The sequence below is a fragment of the Nestor notabilis genome, unplaced genomic scaffold, assembly GCF_000696875.1.
Source record: "Nestor notabilis isolate BGI_N333 unplaced genomic scaffold, ASM69687v1 scaffold13212, whole genome shotgun sequence".
Classification (NCBI taxonomy): Eukaryota; Metazoa; Chordata; class Aves; order Psittaciformes; family Psittacidae; genus Nestor; species Nestor notabilis.
The window spans coordinates 1-20,441 of NW_009918887.1; the positions used below are offsets into that span (position 1 = coordinate 1).

Genomic DNA, 20,441 nt, shown 5'->3' on the forward strand with positions numbered 1-20,441 from the left:
TAATATATGTATTTATATTTTTGTATATATAAAAAATAGTTAATATCCACTTTTTTATACTCTACTTTAAGAATAAGAGTTGCTTTCCAGAAGCATGTTTTTTCCCCTCAGATGCCCTTCTTGACACAGTCTTTTGCTACCTGGATGTATAGGTATGACAGCACAAGAGGCTGTAGCTAGCCAGACAGTGCCAGAAAAGCTGCTCAGACAGGCATAAGAAAGAGCGGTAAGTACAAGCACATGTATGGGAGTTCAGCACAAATGGAGAGGTCGATATGCTTCTGTGCAAAGAACATGCCAAAACTGGTTGATGCAGGGAACAACAACAAAACAACAATAAGCAACCAGATAAGAATTACAGCAGTCCTACCAAGACATAAAGAAGGTTGGGAGAAAATTTGGGGCTGCCCTCTTCCCATACTCCTGCTGCCACTTAATATCAGCCAGGGACAACACTGCCACAAGTGACAGCGCACACCTTGCAATAAACAGAGGTTAGCACATCGCATCATTTGCCAATACACACTCTTGTCACAAGGCAGCACTGTATTAGCAAAGGCAGCCAAACAGCTCATGCTTTGGTGAACCTGACACATCAACGTCTGCGTACAACACAAACGCTATTGTTAAAACACAGCCTGCCCCAATCTGAAGGGTAAAATATTTGTTGGTGCCTCTTGGGCAGCTAGAGATTGCCTTTCATGTCAAGTGTAAGGTCTCACATCTTGCTTGTCTAAACCTATTCTGCAACATAACTCGGAAGGGTCATTATCAACCAAAATGTGAAACTAAATTATTGTTAGATTTCCAACACTAAAGTCACATTCCTAAATCTTTGCATAATCAACATAACACATATCTAATAAAACTAAGTACTGTTGTTGATGCTAAAAACCAGTTCAACATCATCACACCCTAGTAGAAACACTAGGTACTACAATAAATGATTAAAAGAATCCAAACCCAACCTACCAATGTATCTAATTCAAATAAAAAAACCCCAGAATAGGACTGGCTTACAGGAGTCATTACGCACCTTGATTTTGAAAGCTCTTTTAAATCCACTGGCAAAGAATCCTCCAAATGGCCCAATTAATGAGGCAAATGTTGATAGTGCAATGCTGTGCAACTGAAATGGGTACATATTCACTGTTTCCTACAAGTAAAGTAAATAGCACTGTATTTCAGTATGTTTGACCATAAGCATTTTAAGCTTAAATATTTTTAAATGGGCTTATTACAGAACAAATTTCCACAAAGCTCCAGTTTTTCTGACATAAAGCAATACTGTAAAGAAAGGAAAAGTAGACACACTGTAGAAAGTTGCTGAAAGGTCTGGCCATGTGAACAGGCTAAAGTTTTCATGGTCGCTAGAGCAGTTGACTTTAACAAACAATGTGGTTTTCAACCAACCCCTTAGTTGATTATAAGGAATATAATTACAATATAATTCCATAACATATGATGCTACTTTCTGATCTTTCCTAGCTCTTTTCCAGCTCTGTTTCTGGTAGACAGGAGCACCTTTCCACTAATTCCTAGTATTGCTCTAGTAAGTGATCCAATGCTCTCCACCCTTATGCAGTTCTCTCAAGATAGATATGAATTTTGAACTGTGCACTGTACATACATACCTTTGTGTACATATGGCAATAATGGGAGATGATTTACCCCCATTAATACTTTATGGTTTGCATTTAAGCCGATATTGTTCCCCTCACCCTGTTCACAGATTTGAAATTTGTTTTGATCCGTTCAAGTTCTTACAGATAAGAGAGACTTCACTGGGAACAGGTAGCTGTCTTCCTTCCTGACACAGATTAGGAAAGAAGGTCTTTTTGTTTAAGCACCTTCAAGTCAATGGTACCAGCTCCAGCCTCTGAGGGAACACTGTGCTGGCTGCATCCCTGAGAACAGAACACATCTCTGCTGGCCGGATCTTGACAAACACCATCTGTACCTGAAAAATCCTGTTCCTTGTGTTTCCAATTTGAATTACAGCTGGTGAACACCAATTAGCTTCTTGACTACTTTGTGCAGTTATCTTAAGACACCTTTCCTTTAGGCTAAACAGAAAAGTTTGAGTTGGAATTAAGTCAATTTTGCTGGGAGAACACAAAGCTTGACATCTTTTGACATCAAGCAAAACATCTTCCAAACATAACATCTGGTCATATGCCTGGGAGAGAACATCAGGAATTGAGTAATTGAGAGAGAAATCAAAACCAGGCTGTTGCCCAAAGAAGTAGATTCAATTTGGCTCTTTAAAGAGTGCTAAAACTAATTTTTTCTTCAAAAGGCTCACTAGAGCCTCGCAAAAGTACTCCAGAAGTGCACATGGAACTATCATATCTTTTTAAGGTTAATTGGTAGTTCTTTATTAGACTGGCACAGAGTTCAGCATTCCCATCTCCTTGCCATTTACTGGACACATAAGATTTTTCTCAGTCCACATTGTGGTTTTGTACAGAAAAATCCTCATTAAATTTTCAATCAGCCCCACAGTTCCTGAAGCAACAGTATATTCATTTGGTATGAAAAATACCAGACTACTAGATGTTGTCTAGCTTTTCTAAGCACCAACTGTAGCTATTAATTGCTTTTAGTCTTAGGTTTGGTTGCTACAGTTTCCAGTTTCTGCTTTCTTCTTGTAATCACATCAACTTTTCTCCTTCAGTGTTACACCCATGTAATCACAGGTGAAGCCCACTGCCTTCCCTAGTATGCTGTGCACCCTGTGCTACGACACTGCACAAGCAAGGGAAGTGCTGGAAACCCACTTGTTCTGCATTTATTCCAGTCACCTCCTCTTTGCCCTGAAGGACAGGTAACAATAGACTGCTTTGTTTCTATTTGGTATTCTGTTCCTGTTGGAATGCTTCTGGAGCCTGTGTGTTCAGAAGCACCGCTTTGTAGGGTAGGATAATTGATGACCTATTTCCTGACAGGTAAAGAATTTGCAAGCTGGGTGTGAGGAAAAGAGTTGGTGACTATATCACATGGAACAATTACTGGTACTCCTTCATTCAGCGTGGAAGTAATGACACCACAAAAACTTAACAGTTGCTCTTCAAAAACAGGTTTGTCTGCAAAATGCCTAAGTGACATTCTTTTTCCAGCACAAATGGGATAAGGCCGCAAGAACACAGGAGGGTTTGCTCAGATGACTCCAGCAATGCATTTCAATTCTGCGTTGGTGACCATCTCCCTTGTCTGAGCAATGCAGAGGCTCATGCTATCGATTCAGTTCTTACCCATCAAGTCTTACCAGCATCCTCATGCTTTTCCAGAAAGGCTTAGAGAACTGTTCAAGCTGCGAAGTACACTTTCAATTTTAACCAAAGCCTTGGGTTTTTGTTTTTTGACTTACCCATCCCAACACAGCCTGAAACAACGGTGGCAAAGGGTACTTCTTAATCTGAAAGAGCTCTGAAGGTTCACACTCTGTCACGAATCTGTTGGTTTCACTGTTATATTCCACAGGGCAGACAAAGTACTGATGTTGAGCCAAAAAATAGGAAAACTGAAAAGCAAAACAAGGACTCTTGAAACAGGCATTTGTTGTTACAGTTAAGAATCATACACTAATGGATGGCTTTGTCATCACAAGCTGAGGATAATGAAAATCTTTTTAATTACAATAAAATCAGCCTGTTTAAGTTGCAGAATGCCTCAACAAGGCAGACAAATATGAATGTTCCATGCGCTTAGTGATAATTTCCTAACTTGTTTTCCTTTTCATATTTCTCATAATTACTGGACATTTCTGCATTATAAAATCCCCAAATGTTAGCCACTCATCATTTCTTTGCAGTTCACTTCTCCATTAAAACTTAGAACTTAGACTATTGCTTCTACCAAATTTGGCAGTCACAAGTTCTGCTGACCCTGGTGATAAATTACTCAGCCGAACAGTTACTGTATGCTGTTACAACCTTCTATGTAGATACACAGTAGTTTACATCAGTGTAAACTACTTCTCAGGAAAAATATGATTATAAAGTACGTAATACAAAAGAACTACTTTACAAAGCATAAATAATGTTATCAATAAACTTCAATTTCAAAACTAAAAGATAAAACTGTTCCAGATACAATAATAGTAATGGCAAAAATGCTCACTATAACCCATTCAGGAGAGGTTTATGCCTTGCCTACATAGTTAAGAATTGGCAGAATTATCTAGACAAGAAAAAAAAAAAACAAAAAACCTCTTAGGCTTTCAACAGTTGAAAATGACCAGATTTGTCAGTAATTTTGCTTCAAGTAAAAATGTGAAGTTGAAGACTGAACCTATATAAGAAAAGTCCTTTGGTTACTTACAATAAATCCAAATACAACTGTGGAAAAGAAGCCTCCAATGAACCCTTCCCAGGTCTTCTTGGGAGACAGCTAGGCACAAAAGAGATAGAGTTAGCCTCATCAGTTGCATTACTGAACCCTTTTTTACTTTATTTCTGGATCTTGTTTGTGAACATTAAAGCTCCTACTTGGTTTTTCAAAGGTGAAATAGAGAATGTCAGCAACTGCAGCCACAGAACATGATAAATAGAGGAGTATAGCTAGGACCTGTCCCAGGCAAGGAGGGAAAGTGCCACAGTTCGGTGTCACTAGGCGGCTTGAGGGAACTGAGAGCTCCCTTCCCATCTGCTGCTGCTGTCTGGAGGTTGCTGCCTGCCTCTGGCCACAGCTGACCCTGATTAAGCAGCTGGGCTCCTTCAAGCAAAAGACTTGGAAACATGCATGAGTGATATGGCTCTGTTGGAGACCTCTGCTAGCAAGGTCACATTCAGATAGTGACAGAAGCCTGGATGATAGACAGTTAATGCTGGGGTCACTTCTCAGGAGACACTAGCTTCCTACATACAGTCTCGCAAACTAATACAGCAAATAACATAATAAACATCAGTGTAACAAGCTATTTTCTTCATCAAATTCTATCATGTTTTCATTTTAGGAGCAGTTTAAAATGAGAACCAACTAAATATCCAAAAGTTGGTGTGGCAACATCATGAAAATATTCATGGCTTTCTATGGGGTCTTGCATATTCTTATCAGAATAGGAAGATTACCGCTTCTCAGTGCTATGTCAACAAGACCAAACAAGGAATAGGCTTATATAATGTAGCAGCTTATTTCAAATTACAGCGCCTTTACAATAAGTATGCAGTTAAACCTGCATACAAAATCCAAAGAGAACCAAATATATATTACGATGTAATAGGCTCAAATGCATTATACTGTAATGCCAATATTACACTCACATTAATACTAGTTTCCACTTACAAATTTTCAGAAACAGGAGAGTCAATTTGGTTTTTTTAGCAAAGACGGGTACCATGCAGTACACTGGCAAGTATTTTCTCCATAAACATGTTTTTGAACAAGTATCAAAAATTCTATGAATTGTAAAAGCTTGTTAGTGAGGAAGTGCCTTAGCACATACCTTAATTAATGGAGTTTTGCCAAAGAAGAATCCAAAAATGTAGGCGGCAATATCATTGCAGATGACACTTGAAATGGGAACCAGAAACCTGGAGAAAGACATGAGAAGTTTCATAAAGAAAAAGAAAACCTGCCCAAACCTAAACACAGGACAAACTGAAACAGCAACATTTCTTTCTGGGAAATTTTTCTGTAGTATTTAGAAGGAATTGTGTTTCATAATGTGCTCACCTAGTTCCCCCCCAAGCAGCATATTTAGCTATACTGGTTTTAGTCTTCAGCCAATCAAGACCATTACAGGTCCATGTTAGTTCAAGCTAAACTATGATTTTGGTGCATGAGCTTAATATGTGAAAAGACTGGCTTTTTCTTGCAAGGCTTAACTGGTACAACAGTTAAGAAGAAATCAAGAGATATAAACATGTTAATGTTTTTGGTAACATCAAGGCAAGCAAATTCCTTGTAAAGTTGAAGGGCATCTAAATTAAAAAAAAAAAAAAAAAAAAAGAAAAAAGGAAGTTTCTTTTTCCTCCTCTTGTCAGTTTGGAGCAGCCTGTGTTAGTTTTCTAAGCATTCTTTGCATGCAGGCTGCATCTGAATTTGTTACTCAAGCCTGTTATCCCCTTTCTTCCCCTTTTCAAAGTAGGGATGTATTAATAAGCCGAAAGTCAGATTTTGTGACCATATGCCAAACTGCTTAGCACCAGTGGAAATATGAAACAGTAGGTTGGCAAGACAACTAGGTTCAGGTTTTGGCACATGAACATGATTATTATGAAAAGAATTTGTTTATACAAACTCTGTCAAAGCCTTTGGGTTTTCTTTCTAACTATGAGCACATCTTTTCTGCGATAATCCCCCCAGTTGTACATATATCAGGAAAAGAAAAAGGAGAACATGCAGTATTATGTCCTTGGAAGAACACAAATCATCTTCCATATGTGCCTCTTCCTTCTTTCTCAACTTGCAGTTTCCACTGTCCTTAAAGAAGTGTGGGGTTGGAAAACACACATTGTCTTTGAGAAGTGGTTTTAAGTTTAATTGAATCATCAGAATTTAATATATTGCTGGAAATGGGGCAGGAAGATGACCCAACAATATCCAAGATTTAAACTCTTAAAATATTTTAAGTAATCTGAATTGATCTGAACAGGGAAGGTGGCCAGATTGGAGATTTCAAATTAAATGGTCCAACTTCAATAGCTCTGAACAACCTGAAGTTCCTGAGTAATTGAAAAAGAATTGTTGGATATTCATCCATTCAGCAAAATGCTATGGAAACTATTTCACCAAGCATGCAGGCAATCCTATTCCTTGCAAGAATATGAAGTGGTTGTTCAAAACTATCATACTCATGGCTGCCAAGCTAGTTAAAGTGGTTTCTGTTTCTTCTCCTGTATCTTTTACCTCATTGTTCCCAATTCCTCTGACTCCCCTTCCAACTAGACATTAATACTCCTTTAATTTGTGTTGCTTTAACTGCTCCCATGATTATTCCTTAACCAGATCTATGTAAAACAACCAACCTTTTAATGCAATAGTTACAAATCAGTTTATTACTGTCCCCTTACCAGATCATGCCTTCAAAGAGATTTTGGATGACAAGATGAGATTGAGTTACAGTGATCAGCAAAGTGACATGAGTCCATGCGAACTGTTAACAATGCAACAACACAACAGTTAGTGAAAACACTGATCCTGTACACCTTGATAAATACTGGTGTGTCAGCTAAAGGAGCTGCTTAAGAGCTCACAGAAAAGACCATTTCTAGTGATAATGCAAGAGATGTTGTGCATACAGTATATCACAAGTTTAGCTGGATTTCTGAAGCAAGTATTGAAACTTTAACAGGTTTCCCCATCACTTACCTCCACCCAGAATTTTTTTAACGTGCAGTTTAACATCTGATTTAATAAGACATACATCTTCAGCATAAAAGCAGCAAAGAAATGTAAGCAATGTGATATTCTGTATATACATACAACAGACGTGTTTGTTAGAACAATAAAATGGCAATGAACTACTAATGAAAAAGTCATGGTACACAGATGTGGATATCTCTCATAACAGAATACCAGTCCTTTTATGAAAATGAACATTCTCAGGATTAGCAAAACCAAAGTGTTAATTTTTATGTGCATGGTCATTTAAGCAGTCATTTTCCCCAGTATTACTGTATGCATTTGGTGTTTTTTCTATAGCACCAGTGTATAATAAAGTGGTTTCCAAACAGCTTACCAGTAAAAATTGCAGAATAGATTTTATTTTCCAAAACTTTTAAATCAAGAACTGGTAGTTTTTCCATGAAATGCCAAATTTAAGCACTCTGAATGTCTGGACGATTTAACACTCAATGTCTTAGTTTGATTCTCTTCTTACATGTGTCTTCCTATGGCAGCCAGCATCTACTTCCGGTTAAGACAACTCAAGAAGGCTGAAAAGGAGGGGTGCATGACCTGACTAAAGGTTTCTGAAGATATTCCCTGCTGGTTAATTAAAACAGGGAATTTTTAGTATTTGTACAGTGATACTGGAACACCACCTAAGACCAAATGGTGACTCTCCTTATCTTTCCAAACACTGTGTTGCCACACAGTGGATACACAGCTTCACTCTGTTTTAGTGCAATTCTCAGATAGTCACACCTTAATATTTTCTGGGCAGGCACTAAGTGATATGGCTGACACCCCTTTTTTCTGACTTCTTTCCATAAGGCAAAAAAGGAAAAAAAAACCCATGGAAAATCCTGTGCCTATCTGAAGATGAGGACTTGGGGAGGGGGGAGGGTTTGCAGATTAGAAGATAAAGACTACTTCTCCTAGAAAAGCTGCATCTCCCTGTCAGGCAAGTTCTCCACAAACAGGGTGAATTTTTGTGAGTAAAAGATTTTTTTACATACTCATACCGGGCTCAGCTTAGTCCTTGTCTAGAATCAGGTATCCTTAATGCTAAAGTGCTACTTAAAGCACTGTAGAAACAGAACGGTTAATCCCTGGAGCTTTAGAAAATCTTTAAGGTTGCACAATGCCCTGACTGCTTCAGTTCTTTAAAGGCAGGAGCTATACTGCATTACTGTTTTACTATTGCTTCTAACCATTCCTATATAGAAGTAGGGTTGTTCGGTGGGGTTTTTTTTTGATTGGTTTGGGGTGAGGTTTATGTTTGGTGGGGGTTTTTTCTTGTTTTGGTGGTTGTTTTACCTCTGATGTTACAAAATTAGTTTGGACCTTTAAATAACATATAACAAAAAGGTTCATGCTCTTGATTAGCTACTATGCTGTTTACTAGGTGGACATATAGAAGAGATGAGAACGCTGGTTTCTTTTAATAGATTATTGATCTATTGAGGCACAGCAAAACAGAAGACTAGAACTGCTGTTAAGGGTCACACAATAAATCTTCCACATAGGGGTTAAGCTCAAGTTCCCTTCAGAGTACTTCAGCAGGTCCTCTACAAAGTAACACTTGAGTCACAAGAATCACTTCCCGCTGAACAGTTTGGCTTCAGACCTGGGAGGGAGATGCACACCCCCCTCTCCAGGAATCTCTTTTCTATTACCCTATCACTAAGGGAAACAGATGCCTAACAGCCCAAACCCACTTGGTTTCATAGAATCACAGAATGGTTTGGGTTGGAAGGGACCTTAAGATCAACTTCCTGCCATGGGCAGGAACACCTTCCACAAGGCCAGATTGCTCAAAGCCACATCCAGCCTGGCCTTGATTTTCATGTTACTGTTGGTTTAAGCAAATTTTCCACCCCCCTCTTCCAAGCTATTTTATGACCATAGGGACATGACTGTTCCTAGCGACATTCATAACATTAGTGACCACAGCAAAGTGGGTAATACACACCATGTAAAATTGCAGACGATAATGTTTCTTCACTAAACTCAAAACAAACATGCAGAAGCCTGTAAAACAAAGCAAGTGTAGTTTGTACCAGCTTATATTTAATTATACTGAACTGTGATACATCAGTAATTCTCTTCCCTTGAAGCAACTTTTAATCCCTCTGTGGCTGGAAGCATTTGCTTGTATTCAGTTAAGTGTACGTACAGAATTACTCTTACTAAAGCACAAAATTCAGTCAACATCAGTAAAGAGCATCCATTTCCTTACTTATAAGTTCTCGTCATAGGCATCAACCTTTAGGGGAGACCATCACCTTTTAAAAACCACTCAAAAACCAGGTCAGCAAGCTGGTTTTGAATAAATAACAGAAATAACAGAAAGGAAAAGACCAGCTTGCCCCTTTCTCCGAGACAGGCACATGGCTGCATGCAACACAAGCGTGAAGTACAGGCATTGGAGAATTCAACAGACTGAAAGAAATGTTCTGGGTGGCTAACAGAGCATGTCTTCTTCCATAGGGCAACTTCCTGCACTAGCAGGGTCAGACACACTCAAAGAGCCTTAGCCCTGAAGACAGCCCTGCAGTGACCCCATGATCCCAATATGACAGCCGCCAAGGGACTCTGCCTCCTGCTTTTGCTTATGACTAGGTTGTCTCATTGCTCCCTTCACTGCCCTTCAGCGGTCACAAAGCATTAGTTAAGTTAGTTTCCTCAAGCCAAAGCCAGCTGAAAAAGGTCACGTCTTGCAAAGCTAGTTTCAAGTTTGCAATCTAAGCACCTAGCAGAATTCTTATCTGGTTTTAAAAATAAAATTAACAGTTGACAGACTGACAGTTCATCATGAAGATCATATTTCTTAATTGTAATAGCATAGCATAGCAATGCATAGCATAGCAATCTCTGGACCCTTAGGCTAATCTGAGCCTTCAATTGATTTAGTTTTAGGCTAAAGTAATATTAACTGCATTGCTGAAAACACTGTGGACTGTATTTACACATTCAGAAAGCAACACCCTACAAGAATGTCAGCTTGTCTCTTCTTCCTACAGAAAAGGCTTTTAAAAAGTCTTTCTTTGGATAGGGAGGAAAATCTATTCACGAGTCAAGCATCTGAATATCTTGCAGAGAAAATAAAGCCTGAGGCATTTTGAATAATCAGTTTAAAATATATTAGTAAATCTTATTGCTGTAGACCTAGCAGAACACTTGCACAATAAAACATCAACCCAGCACAGCAATTACATACACAGGTCATCTCCACAGACTGCCAAAATAACATTCACATATTCAGGTACTGAGCTGCAGTTCTTCAGAGATCAAAATTACTTCACGCCAACTTCTCTTGAGCACTATTAGCTCAACTCCTTCAAGATCATCTACTTGTTTAAGCTACTTTCTCCTTCTCAGTGAATGCAAAATTTATATTCATCTTTTCACAGGAAAAATGAAACTGCAAACATTTCCTCAACATCGAGTGGAAAAAGAAACTGAAAGAGTATAAAGCTGGAGAGCAACTTTTTTTTATTTATTTGTTTTTAAGAAGTATGTACAGAAACAAACGCAGTACAATGTTCTTTCCTCTTTGCAATTTCCTACACTTACCTGTTAAATAGAGTGCAAAAGATATAAACCTGTGGTAGCGAATTAGGAATTGAAGCTGTTCTCTTCTCTGAACAAACGTAGCAAAGTAATCAGCTACAGTCTCTCCATAAAAGAAGTAGTTCACACACAGCAAAAAGTACCTACAAAACATAACAGCTAGCAGTTATTTTAACAAGATAATATGTATTTAAGTATAATTCTTAAAAACATAACAAAAAACCACAACATAAAGCACCAGACAAAAGGAAAACCAGAAGGGTATAAGAGACAGGTGGCGAAAATAAAATTCAAGTGTAAACCCAGTCTTACACTCCTAGTGTCTCCTCTGACAAGGCAATTTTCATCATTTACTTCTTCTAAAGCAACCACACTAGAAAAACAAACATTTTGAAGGATACAGTTGGAAAATTCGTTTAATCCTTAACTAGTGCTGAATACTCCACACCTACACAAGTCCTTTTCAGGTATTCTGTAAGTACAGAACAAGTATTGGCTATCATCAGTACTGATACAAGCAATTCTGCATATTCTTTTCCTGTATCCTAATAAGGGCAGTTCCTGATTTCTGACTTACAAACAGGAAAAAAGGTACTTGCATAATGACTCCTCTGAGGTTATAGGACAGTGAATCTGACATAGGGCTTGAGGACCTGAATATAACTATACTTTGGCTATCTGGCCTGAAGATTCTCATCTGAAAGTTACTGCTGCATCTCCTGCTCCACTCCACCCCACGCTTTGCCTTTTAGCTTTCTCGACTGACAAATAACCTTACAGGTTTAAATCCATCAACTAACCAGTAAATGCAGTTATTTCTGCAAATTTTTCAAAACAATTTTGTGAGAGTATGTCCACACCAAAAGTTCAACTAAGGTGAAATGTCACCTTCAGCCATCTCTTTTTGAAGGATCTTCCCCTTCCAGTCAAAACAGTCAGTACGCAATTAATTCTGTCACGCATTTTCATGAGTTCAGTTACTCAGCTTTCTAGAGTTAATTTGGGATCCTCAAATGTGAAGGCAGCGCTCAGTAAAAACCAATAAACAGTAAATCCAAAACCACTAAGAGATGCACTTCTCAAGGCAACACACTCTTTAGCTTTTATCTTCTGTCAGTCACAGAAGATACAAAACTTAGGATTCAAGACTGGATCTCTGGATGCTTGAGAGCGATCAGCACGCATTCTCTTCCCCCCAGTTGAGGCTGACACTCACTTTGCAAGGCTTCACATCTCTAAATAAACCAAACAGTCGAGGTTCAGATTACTAACAGGATTCGTCAATCTCACTGAAATATTTTAATATTTAGTATCATGGCAAGATGTTGGATTGAAAGAAGCTTTGACATTAACTAGTGTGACAATACAAAGGAGTTGATTTTGAGCTCCACGTACTAAAGTGATGGTGGTAAACTGCCAAAGTAGACTAAGTGGTAAAGTGCAATCTCCTTTTCTAAAAATTTTGGCAAGACCACAGAATCATTCACGTATGAGTCTGCTCTAGCTGTAATTCCAGAAGCCATGGAATAAAGCAGACAATAGATCAGTCCCCTGGATAATCCAGCAGTGACCGGAGGGGGAACAGATTAGTATTTACAGAAGAGTCAACAGCTGGAATCCACCACATTATACAGTAAAGTTGCTTCTAGAATTCAAGGAGCAATGTGACAAGAGACAGAGAATAACCTAGACATTTCAATTCCTTAAAAAAAACACCAAACCCAACGCAAAACTAAACCAACACAACATAGGTCATGTCTAAAGAATTATAACCTTAATCATCTTAGAGACTACATGTGTCCAACACCTTCCCATAAGTGCACAATTGGAAAGGATTTAAAACTTGTATGTTATTATTTTAATTCTCTGTGTGTGTAAAGAGAGCCTTTAAGGTACCTGTTCTGGTTACTTCTTATGCAATGTCAAAAGGCAAAAAAATAAACGAACAAAACCAAAACTAAAGCAGTTCAGCTAATACATATCAGGTGATTAGTTGCCTATGTGTATTTTTAGATAGCTTATACATGCTCAGTTCTGGCTTCAAGCATATATGCATGCATACATATACATGTACATATATACATATTTATAACAAGGAAAAAAAGTAAAGTAGTAAAAGGCCAACTGTCTTGTTCAAGTTCACAGGTGGAAGACAACTACAGAATCCTGTATTAGAGATAGATGTCAAGTTCTATGACAGCACATGACCTGCAAAACTATTATTCCACCATGACAGAACACAAAGATTTAAGTGTTACATCCTTGGTTATTGATGTTCTTGCTTGCTACTCACCAGCTGAGGGATCTAAACCACGGTAAATCATATGAGTGGTAGACTCTGTAACCTATAGTAATGATTTCATGGTAACATTTCACTTGGATGCTTAAGACCTAAAAAAAGAGAAATAAAAAAAAACCCCATGTAGATATGCTGCAGTTAGTTCTCAAAGGCATCAAAGCAGTACTGCAACCTGCATTAAGGAGATATACTATTCTGAATTCAAATTCCACACAGAAAACAGACAGCTTCAAAACAAGTCCAACAAAGACTAAAGCTCCATTTTAAACACCACCCCCTCCCACCCAAAAAAAAAAAAAAAAAAAAACCAACTTCAAAAGCCCTAGGCATGCTGAGAAAAAAAAAACGTTGGGCTAGCTGCAAGAATACTCTTCATTAAACAAAGGAAAACTCCTGACTTTTCTTCATTAAAACAGTTTGGCAGCAGCAGGTCAAACGTACTTGTGGTAAAGGCAGCTCTTCTATTTCTTTTGGCTAGGTTTTATCTTTAAATTTAGTTCAAGAAATATTTTCTAGTCCCAGTGGAAAAAAACTAGCTGTACAACACAACTTTGACACCCAGGTCTTCCAGTTGCAAACGTCTCATTAAGGGCAATTAGCATTGCTGATTAGAAACAAAGCTCATCTAATCCAAGTCTTAATGTCACACCCTCAATGGCCTTAATTTTGTTTTGCTGATATCGGTACTTCAGTGCTTGCCCAGGCAAGTCTGGTAGTAGGTTCTGTCGGTCTTTGGTGTCCAAAGGACTCTCTGCCAGTTTTGCCTCATCCACAGACGCCAAGCAGATTGCCCTTCCCAGAGATCAAGTATTGCCAAACACAGGTCGTCAGTAATCCCCTGCACAGGCAGAAGTAAGAACCTACCCACACTGACAGCACGTCAGCATGGTAGGCTTTGCAGTATTCTCTTACCACCTGCATTCATGAATAAATTTCATCTTGCTCAACATGTGAACACAGTTTAAAACAGCTTTACACCACCTCAGTGAGTTAATTTTGAAGCTCCCCTATTCTATGCACTTTCTCCAGCTTAGCCTATATTACAAAACCTCAATGCTATACATGAGAGCAACATTTAAAGGACTGCACCTTACAGGGGAAAAGGACACTTGGGTCCAAATGTATGGAAGCTTGTGCATGTTACCTTAGCAGCAGGCAAACATAAAATATGACTCAACTTTTTAGAGCAGTCTCAGGGCTTGTCCTCCAAACTTCACTGGATTACCCTTCCGAGAAATTTCTGGGCATTTGCAGTCTCAGTACTTGGATAAACTTTTGTTTAAATTCAAACTATTTGATTCCAATGAAATGAAATAATACATTAACAAAACTATTTTTTCCCTCCTCCATTCTTTGAGATGTAGTATCAAATGTCAATTTTATGAACAGTTTACGATATTAGAAGACAGTTTTTGCTTTGTGTTACGACAAAGGAAGAACTCTATTCCAATTCTGTAGTAACTTCAATTACTTTTTGGTTCATCTCTTGGTAACTTTGCCCATGATTGCAATCTCAGAGTACACCACTAATATAATGAATTACACTGCAAATTGATTAGTTCCCTTTTGTTAGTGATCATCATTCTGAAGTGTAACAGACTATGAAAGGATTGTGAAAAAAAAAAAAAAACCAACCAAAAAAAACCCAAACACCTCCCTACAATCACCTACACTTTAAAGGGGCTTTTTTTTATTGTTGTTTCTTCACACACAATAAAGAAAATCCTCCACCAATAAAACAATAAATTACTAGCTTGTTATCATCATTCACCTGGGACCTTATCACTCTCTACAACTGCCTGGAAGGAGGTTGCAGCAAGGTGAATTTAGGTCTTTTCTCCCAAGTAACAAGCAATAGAATAAGAGGAAATGGCCTCAAGCTATGCCAGGGGAGGTTTAGATTGGATATTAGGAAAAATTTCCTCTCAGAAAGGATTGTCAAGCGTTGGAATACTCTGCCCAGGGAAGTGGCTGAGTCACCATCCCTGAAGGTATTTAGATGTGTAGCTATGGCGTTTAGGGACATGGTTTAGTGGTGAATCTGGCAGTGCTGGGTTGGATTTGATGATCTTAAAAGTCTTTTCCAACCTTGATGGAAATAATTCTATGCATACAATCCGAAAGGTGTTTCACAAGAGGCCATGAAAAAAGCAAAAGCACATTTTGACAGTTAAACAAACAGACTCAAAAATCAAATTTATTACCCACAAGTACCAATTTCAGTGTTTTAGAAGCCACATCTCTGCCTCTTACTTGCCATGACTGGCAAAAACAGTTAAGGCATTATTCAATAAAAATACCAGCAATGATAGAAAGAATTAGTAAATGCTGACCGGATATGCATGGGTCTATTTCACTTCATCACCTAAAAATTCACTTTATCTGTGTACCTTGGGAAGGGATCTAGCTCCTTTCTACGGACAAACCAAAGGCCACAAGGCAGCCCCATAAAGAAGTAGGGAATTAACATAGCATGCCTGAGCAAAGGCATTCAATGCTGGTCACAGACAGCAGACCAGAGTTGCCTCCTTTCCTCAGTTTCAGAAACCAAACTTTTGTTTTGATTTTTGGTTTGGTTTGGATTTTTTGCTTGTTTTTTTTGGGAGGATCATTTTCTTAAAACAAACCTCAAAGAATGTAACAGTAGGTGATGTGAACTGCACAAGGAAATGGATTACAGTAGTTTGGTAAGCTTCAAGGCAACAATCATTCAACTTGTTAAAGTTACTTTAATTCCTAATTTAAAAACCCAAATTAATTACAGTATATAAGAAATGCTTTATCGACAACACCCAGTTGTGAATCTGTCCAGTGTTTTTAAAAGGTATTTACATTTACACAAGTAAGAGACAAATGCTCTGAATTACCTGTGTGGCTTGCTTCCAGTTCTGTTAGGCATGACGAATAAGTGACTTGTATGGTAGAATGTATTTAATCAAACTTACCAGAAGCATCAGCATAAATGATCCCAGGTATATGACCAGAAAAAAACCAGAAATCATAGCTAGACTGAGAATTCCACGAATCCACCAATTTTTCCATCTATTAAAAAAAAGATAATAAAAACCAAGCAGTTATAAATGAAAGAAAATGCCACTTCCTTTACTCACTAAAGATTAAAGTGTATTAGAAACAGGGGGAGTTCCAGAAATGTTCATGTTTAATGAAACACAGAACCAACTATCCAACTAACCAGGATACACAGTAAAAGAAATCAAAGTTTCTTCCTCCATGCTTCCTCACCAAATGTAATTTGCAATTAAATGGATCAACCCCATACAGAAGCTGTTATGAAAATACATCATGAGCCTCAAAAAAAAAAACCAACACATAATCAACAAGATTGCTAGGGGCCCAGCCATATAAAGGCTTACATATGAAAGAAAGGCTGCAGGTAAAAAGGACACAATTCTGAGAGTAACAGCCAAAAAAATATCCAACAAAAACCAACCAAACAGACGATCACCAACTTTCCACAGCAGCAAAGCAGCTATTTTGCCAGGTAGAGGGTTATCTTTTGAAAGCAGTCTTGTGCTCTTGTGAGTGCTGCAGCCAGCACAGAAAAACATGTGACAATAAGGGGTGATGGATCAAACTAGCTGTACTTTTTTGCCCTCATAAACCTTTGCAGCTGCAAGTGGCTACCTAAGGAAAGCAGAATAGAAATTCCTGTTACCATAAAATCACAAAATCATTTAGGTTGGAAAAGACCTTTAAACTCAAGTACAACCATTAACCCAGCACTGCCAGGTCCACCACTAAACCACGTCCCTAAATGTCACAGCTACGTCTTTTACATACCTCCAGGGATGGCGACTCAGCCGCTTCCCTGGGCAGTTTGTTCCTGTGCTTAACAATGCTTTCTGAGAAGTCAGTTTTCCTAATATCCAATCTAAACCTCCCCTGACATAGCTTGAGGCCATTTCCTCTTTTCCTATTGCTTGTTACTTGGGAGAAAAGACCAACACCCGCCTCAGTACAACCACCTTTCAGGTAGTTATAAAGAGTGATAAGGTCTCCCCTGAGCCTCCTTTTCTCCAGGCTGGACAACCCCAGTTCCTCAGCCATTTCTCATAGGACTTGTGCTCCAGACCCTTCACCAGCTTCATTGCTTTTCTTTGGACAGGCTCCAGCACCTCAATATCTTTCTTACAGTGAAGGTCAAAACTGTGGCCTCACCATTCCTGAGAACAGGAGGACGATCACTACCCAAGTCCTGGCCACACTAGTTCTGATACAGAACAGGATGCTCTTGGCCTTCTTGGCCACCCGGGCATACAACTGGCCCATATTCAGCTGGCTGTCAACCAATACCCCAAGGTCCTTTTTCACCGACAGCTTTCCAGCCAGTCTTCACCAGCTTCACTGTTCTTTGGAGAGACTCCAGCACCTCACTGTCTTTTTTCTAGTGAGAAGCCCAAAACTGAACACAGTATTTGAGGTGCAGAATTCTTCTTTGCAAAAGTAAGGGGTTCTTCTAAAAATAAAACAAAAAACTGGGAAGTCTTTGATGATGATGTTGGAGTTTTTAAGTGTAATTTCTAGAGTGACCAAAACGTTATTTCCCACACCACCACAGCTCTACCCCGCTGTCTCCAAAGGCTTGTACAAGAAAAAAAATCAAGAACCCAGTTAAATAATAAACAATAATAATAATAATAGTAATAAAACCCCAAACAAACCCTCACCACGTGCTTCACTCTGCCGTGAAAATTTTTCTAGTCACCAATAGTATGTATTTTATTGTTCATATTCCTTTTTCCGTAGAGTTTTTCTCCTCTTTTGCCTGTTTTCCCCTTCAAGAATTTTGACTCTAAAAATCACACTGCATCATCTAATCACAAGTTATGCTAAATACAAAAACCCCTACTACCACTTAAAGAAATTCTTTCTGATATTTTGCTTTGTATCAGTCTTGTGTTTCACTGCTGCATCAGGTAATTCATGGGACACTCTCAGTTTTGCATCGTACTTCAGTTTTAATGTAAACTTCAACTATATTAATTTGATTTTCAAGGTTATTCACTGGCAGGTTAGTTGGAACTAAAACCACTAATTGGTTTTGTCTTAAGTATCAGAAGAAAGGTACAATGGGTTTTATGTGCCTCTAGGACATGGGATATAGAGTAGCAGCTAGGTCCTAGTGGCATATCTATAGTGAGCAAGGGTCCTTTAAAAGAATTCAACTTCCCTTAAGAATAATGTTAAACTATCATATAGTATCTTGAAGATGTTGACAAGTGCAGCACTGGAAAGACAGCTTCAGTAAGACAAGCTCCACAACGTAGGAAGCCACCTGACAACTTGTGTCCTAACTCTCCATTGGGAAGTTGCAGATTCCTCTAAAGGCCAATATTTCTGAGAGCTACTTTGCAACTTGCTCATGTTGCACATTATGCCAACAGCTCTGGTGGGACTGCCAGTTACTAAATTAGCTTGTAATTTTGAATCTAGCATTCATGAAGCACCAAGAATTTGATTTTGCACTCAAAGAACCTTTGTGAACCCTTGTGCAAACACTCCAATAAAGAATTTTAAGCATGTGAAACAGGAAAGGTTTTGCCTGCACCTCTTAGTTGCAGGCTTTAAGGTACAACCATGCAAGTGCCCTTTGGAGACCTAAGACTTCCATAACATTTAACACGGCAAGTGAAGTCTGAAAGTGACAGGAACTAGATACTCCTTGCATTGTGATGGCAGTAGAGAACCTGGGAACAATAAATTTGTTTACAGCTCTCAGATATCACAACACAGACAACAGAGTAGAAAGGGTGCAAATGGAAAAAAAAAAAAAGTAGTTTCACATTGCTATTGGAGATATCTACTGGAGATCAGTTCTTGTGTAAAGACTTGGAAGTTTTTAATCATAGTCTGGGTTAGAGGACCTTCTTCTGACTCTTGCAATACCTAAAGCGCATCTAAAATATACATTCAATATTGTTTGGTTTCTTACATTGAGCAGAAGATATATACAATGTACACATTTACTAGGAAGGTTTTTAGTATGTGATCTTTCACACACCCATGCTCTTTCACTGCATTAGTGAAAAAACGTAATGTGAATTGCCACCTCCAAAGGGTTTGAATGATCAAATGCTGTAAAAGGGACTGCATAAAAAAATTATACTGAGAACTTTATTATTCCTCTGTGAAGATTATCTGCCTAACTATGCACATACACCTCCCCCTGCATTTGCTAGCCCTTAAGCTCCTTTGAACAGGATTTGGAGGCAGAAAGCTAGGTTTGAAAAGAGATGGCAGGAAAAAAATTAAATATTGCTTCAAAAGGTATGAAAAGCTATGTTGTATTTAACTACAAAGAAAAGTATTTAGAAGTGGAAATGCTGTCAGAAAAAGCTAGCAAAGCTCACCCAGAGAATTTACACTTCTTTCCTTTTCATTCATACACAAATACAACCCTCCTTAACCTAGAATATAGGAAATCAGTTTACTATAACCCCAGAATTAGTTACTCTGGATATCAAAACCAAATATTATTCTTTAACCCGCTTTATTGCAATGCTCAGACTGAGTACTGGCAAACGTTTATGCAAACTCTAGCTAAACGTTGCAGAAGTGTACTTAGAAATGCACACAGTGAACAATCGTCTGGTGTATACAAAAAATACTACACTGAAGGAACTACCAAAGCACAAATAAATCACTGTTACCCAGTAAAAATTTATCCTTGAATTTACATGTGCATCATATGAAATTTAAAACTGCAGAACAATCTGTAAAATTTAAAACTACAACATAATCTGTAAGAATTTTAGCCAGCAGCTATTAAATTTGAGAGTTGTTGGTTTTACTATACCTCGCAGACAAGCCTGACAAAGCCCTTTTGAGGATTTCTGGAGTCCTGTCTGTTGGTGGAGGAATATCGGGAACATCTAAATCACTTCTAAGATCCAACTCATGAAGCCTTTTTTCCAGATCTGCTTCCTATGAAGGAAAAAAAAATAAAAAAATAAAAAGGCAAATGCACAAGATCATTAGTTATTATGTCAGAAAACATTATTCAGAGTCAAAAACATTACTTTAGGAACTGATATTATTTATATTACCTTTTAAAAGACAACAGTGGTGTACTAGTGAAACTGTAGATGTTGTAGGAGACAAATATATTCCAATAAATATTTATAAGAAGGCCAGGACTCAGATGTTGTGACCTTACCTACTGTGCTCAAGAATCTTCACATTCTAGGCACTTTTAAAGCCCACATAAAGTATGAGGATA

General features: G+C 38.3%; 1 protein-coding gene across 1 annotated transcript; it reads right to left on the reverse strand.

The window, feature by feature from the left end:
- Nucleotides 1-1,036: 1,036 nt before the first annotated feature.
- LOC104402163 (phosphatidate cytidylyltransferase 1) lies at nt 1,037-20,146 on the reverse strand (the record flags this gene model as incomplete). The annotated part of the gene is made up of 10 exons (XM_010009968.1): nt 1,037-1,156; nt 3,371-3,523; nt 4,324-4,392; nt 5,447-5,534; nt 7,017-7,099; nt 9,302-9,360; nt 10,906-11,045; nt 13,196-13,293; nt 16,147-16,243; nt 20,019-20,146. Coding segments are annotated over 10 exons (1,035 nt in total), but the record flags the coding sequence as incomplete, so codon positions are not given.
- Between the last annotated feature and the right edge of the window lie 295 nt (nt 20,147-20,441).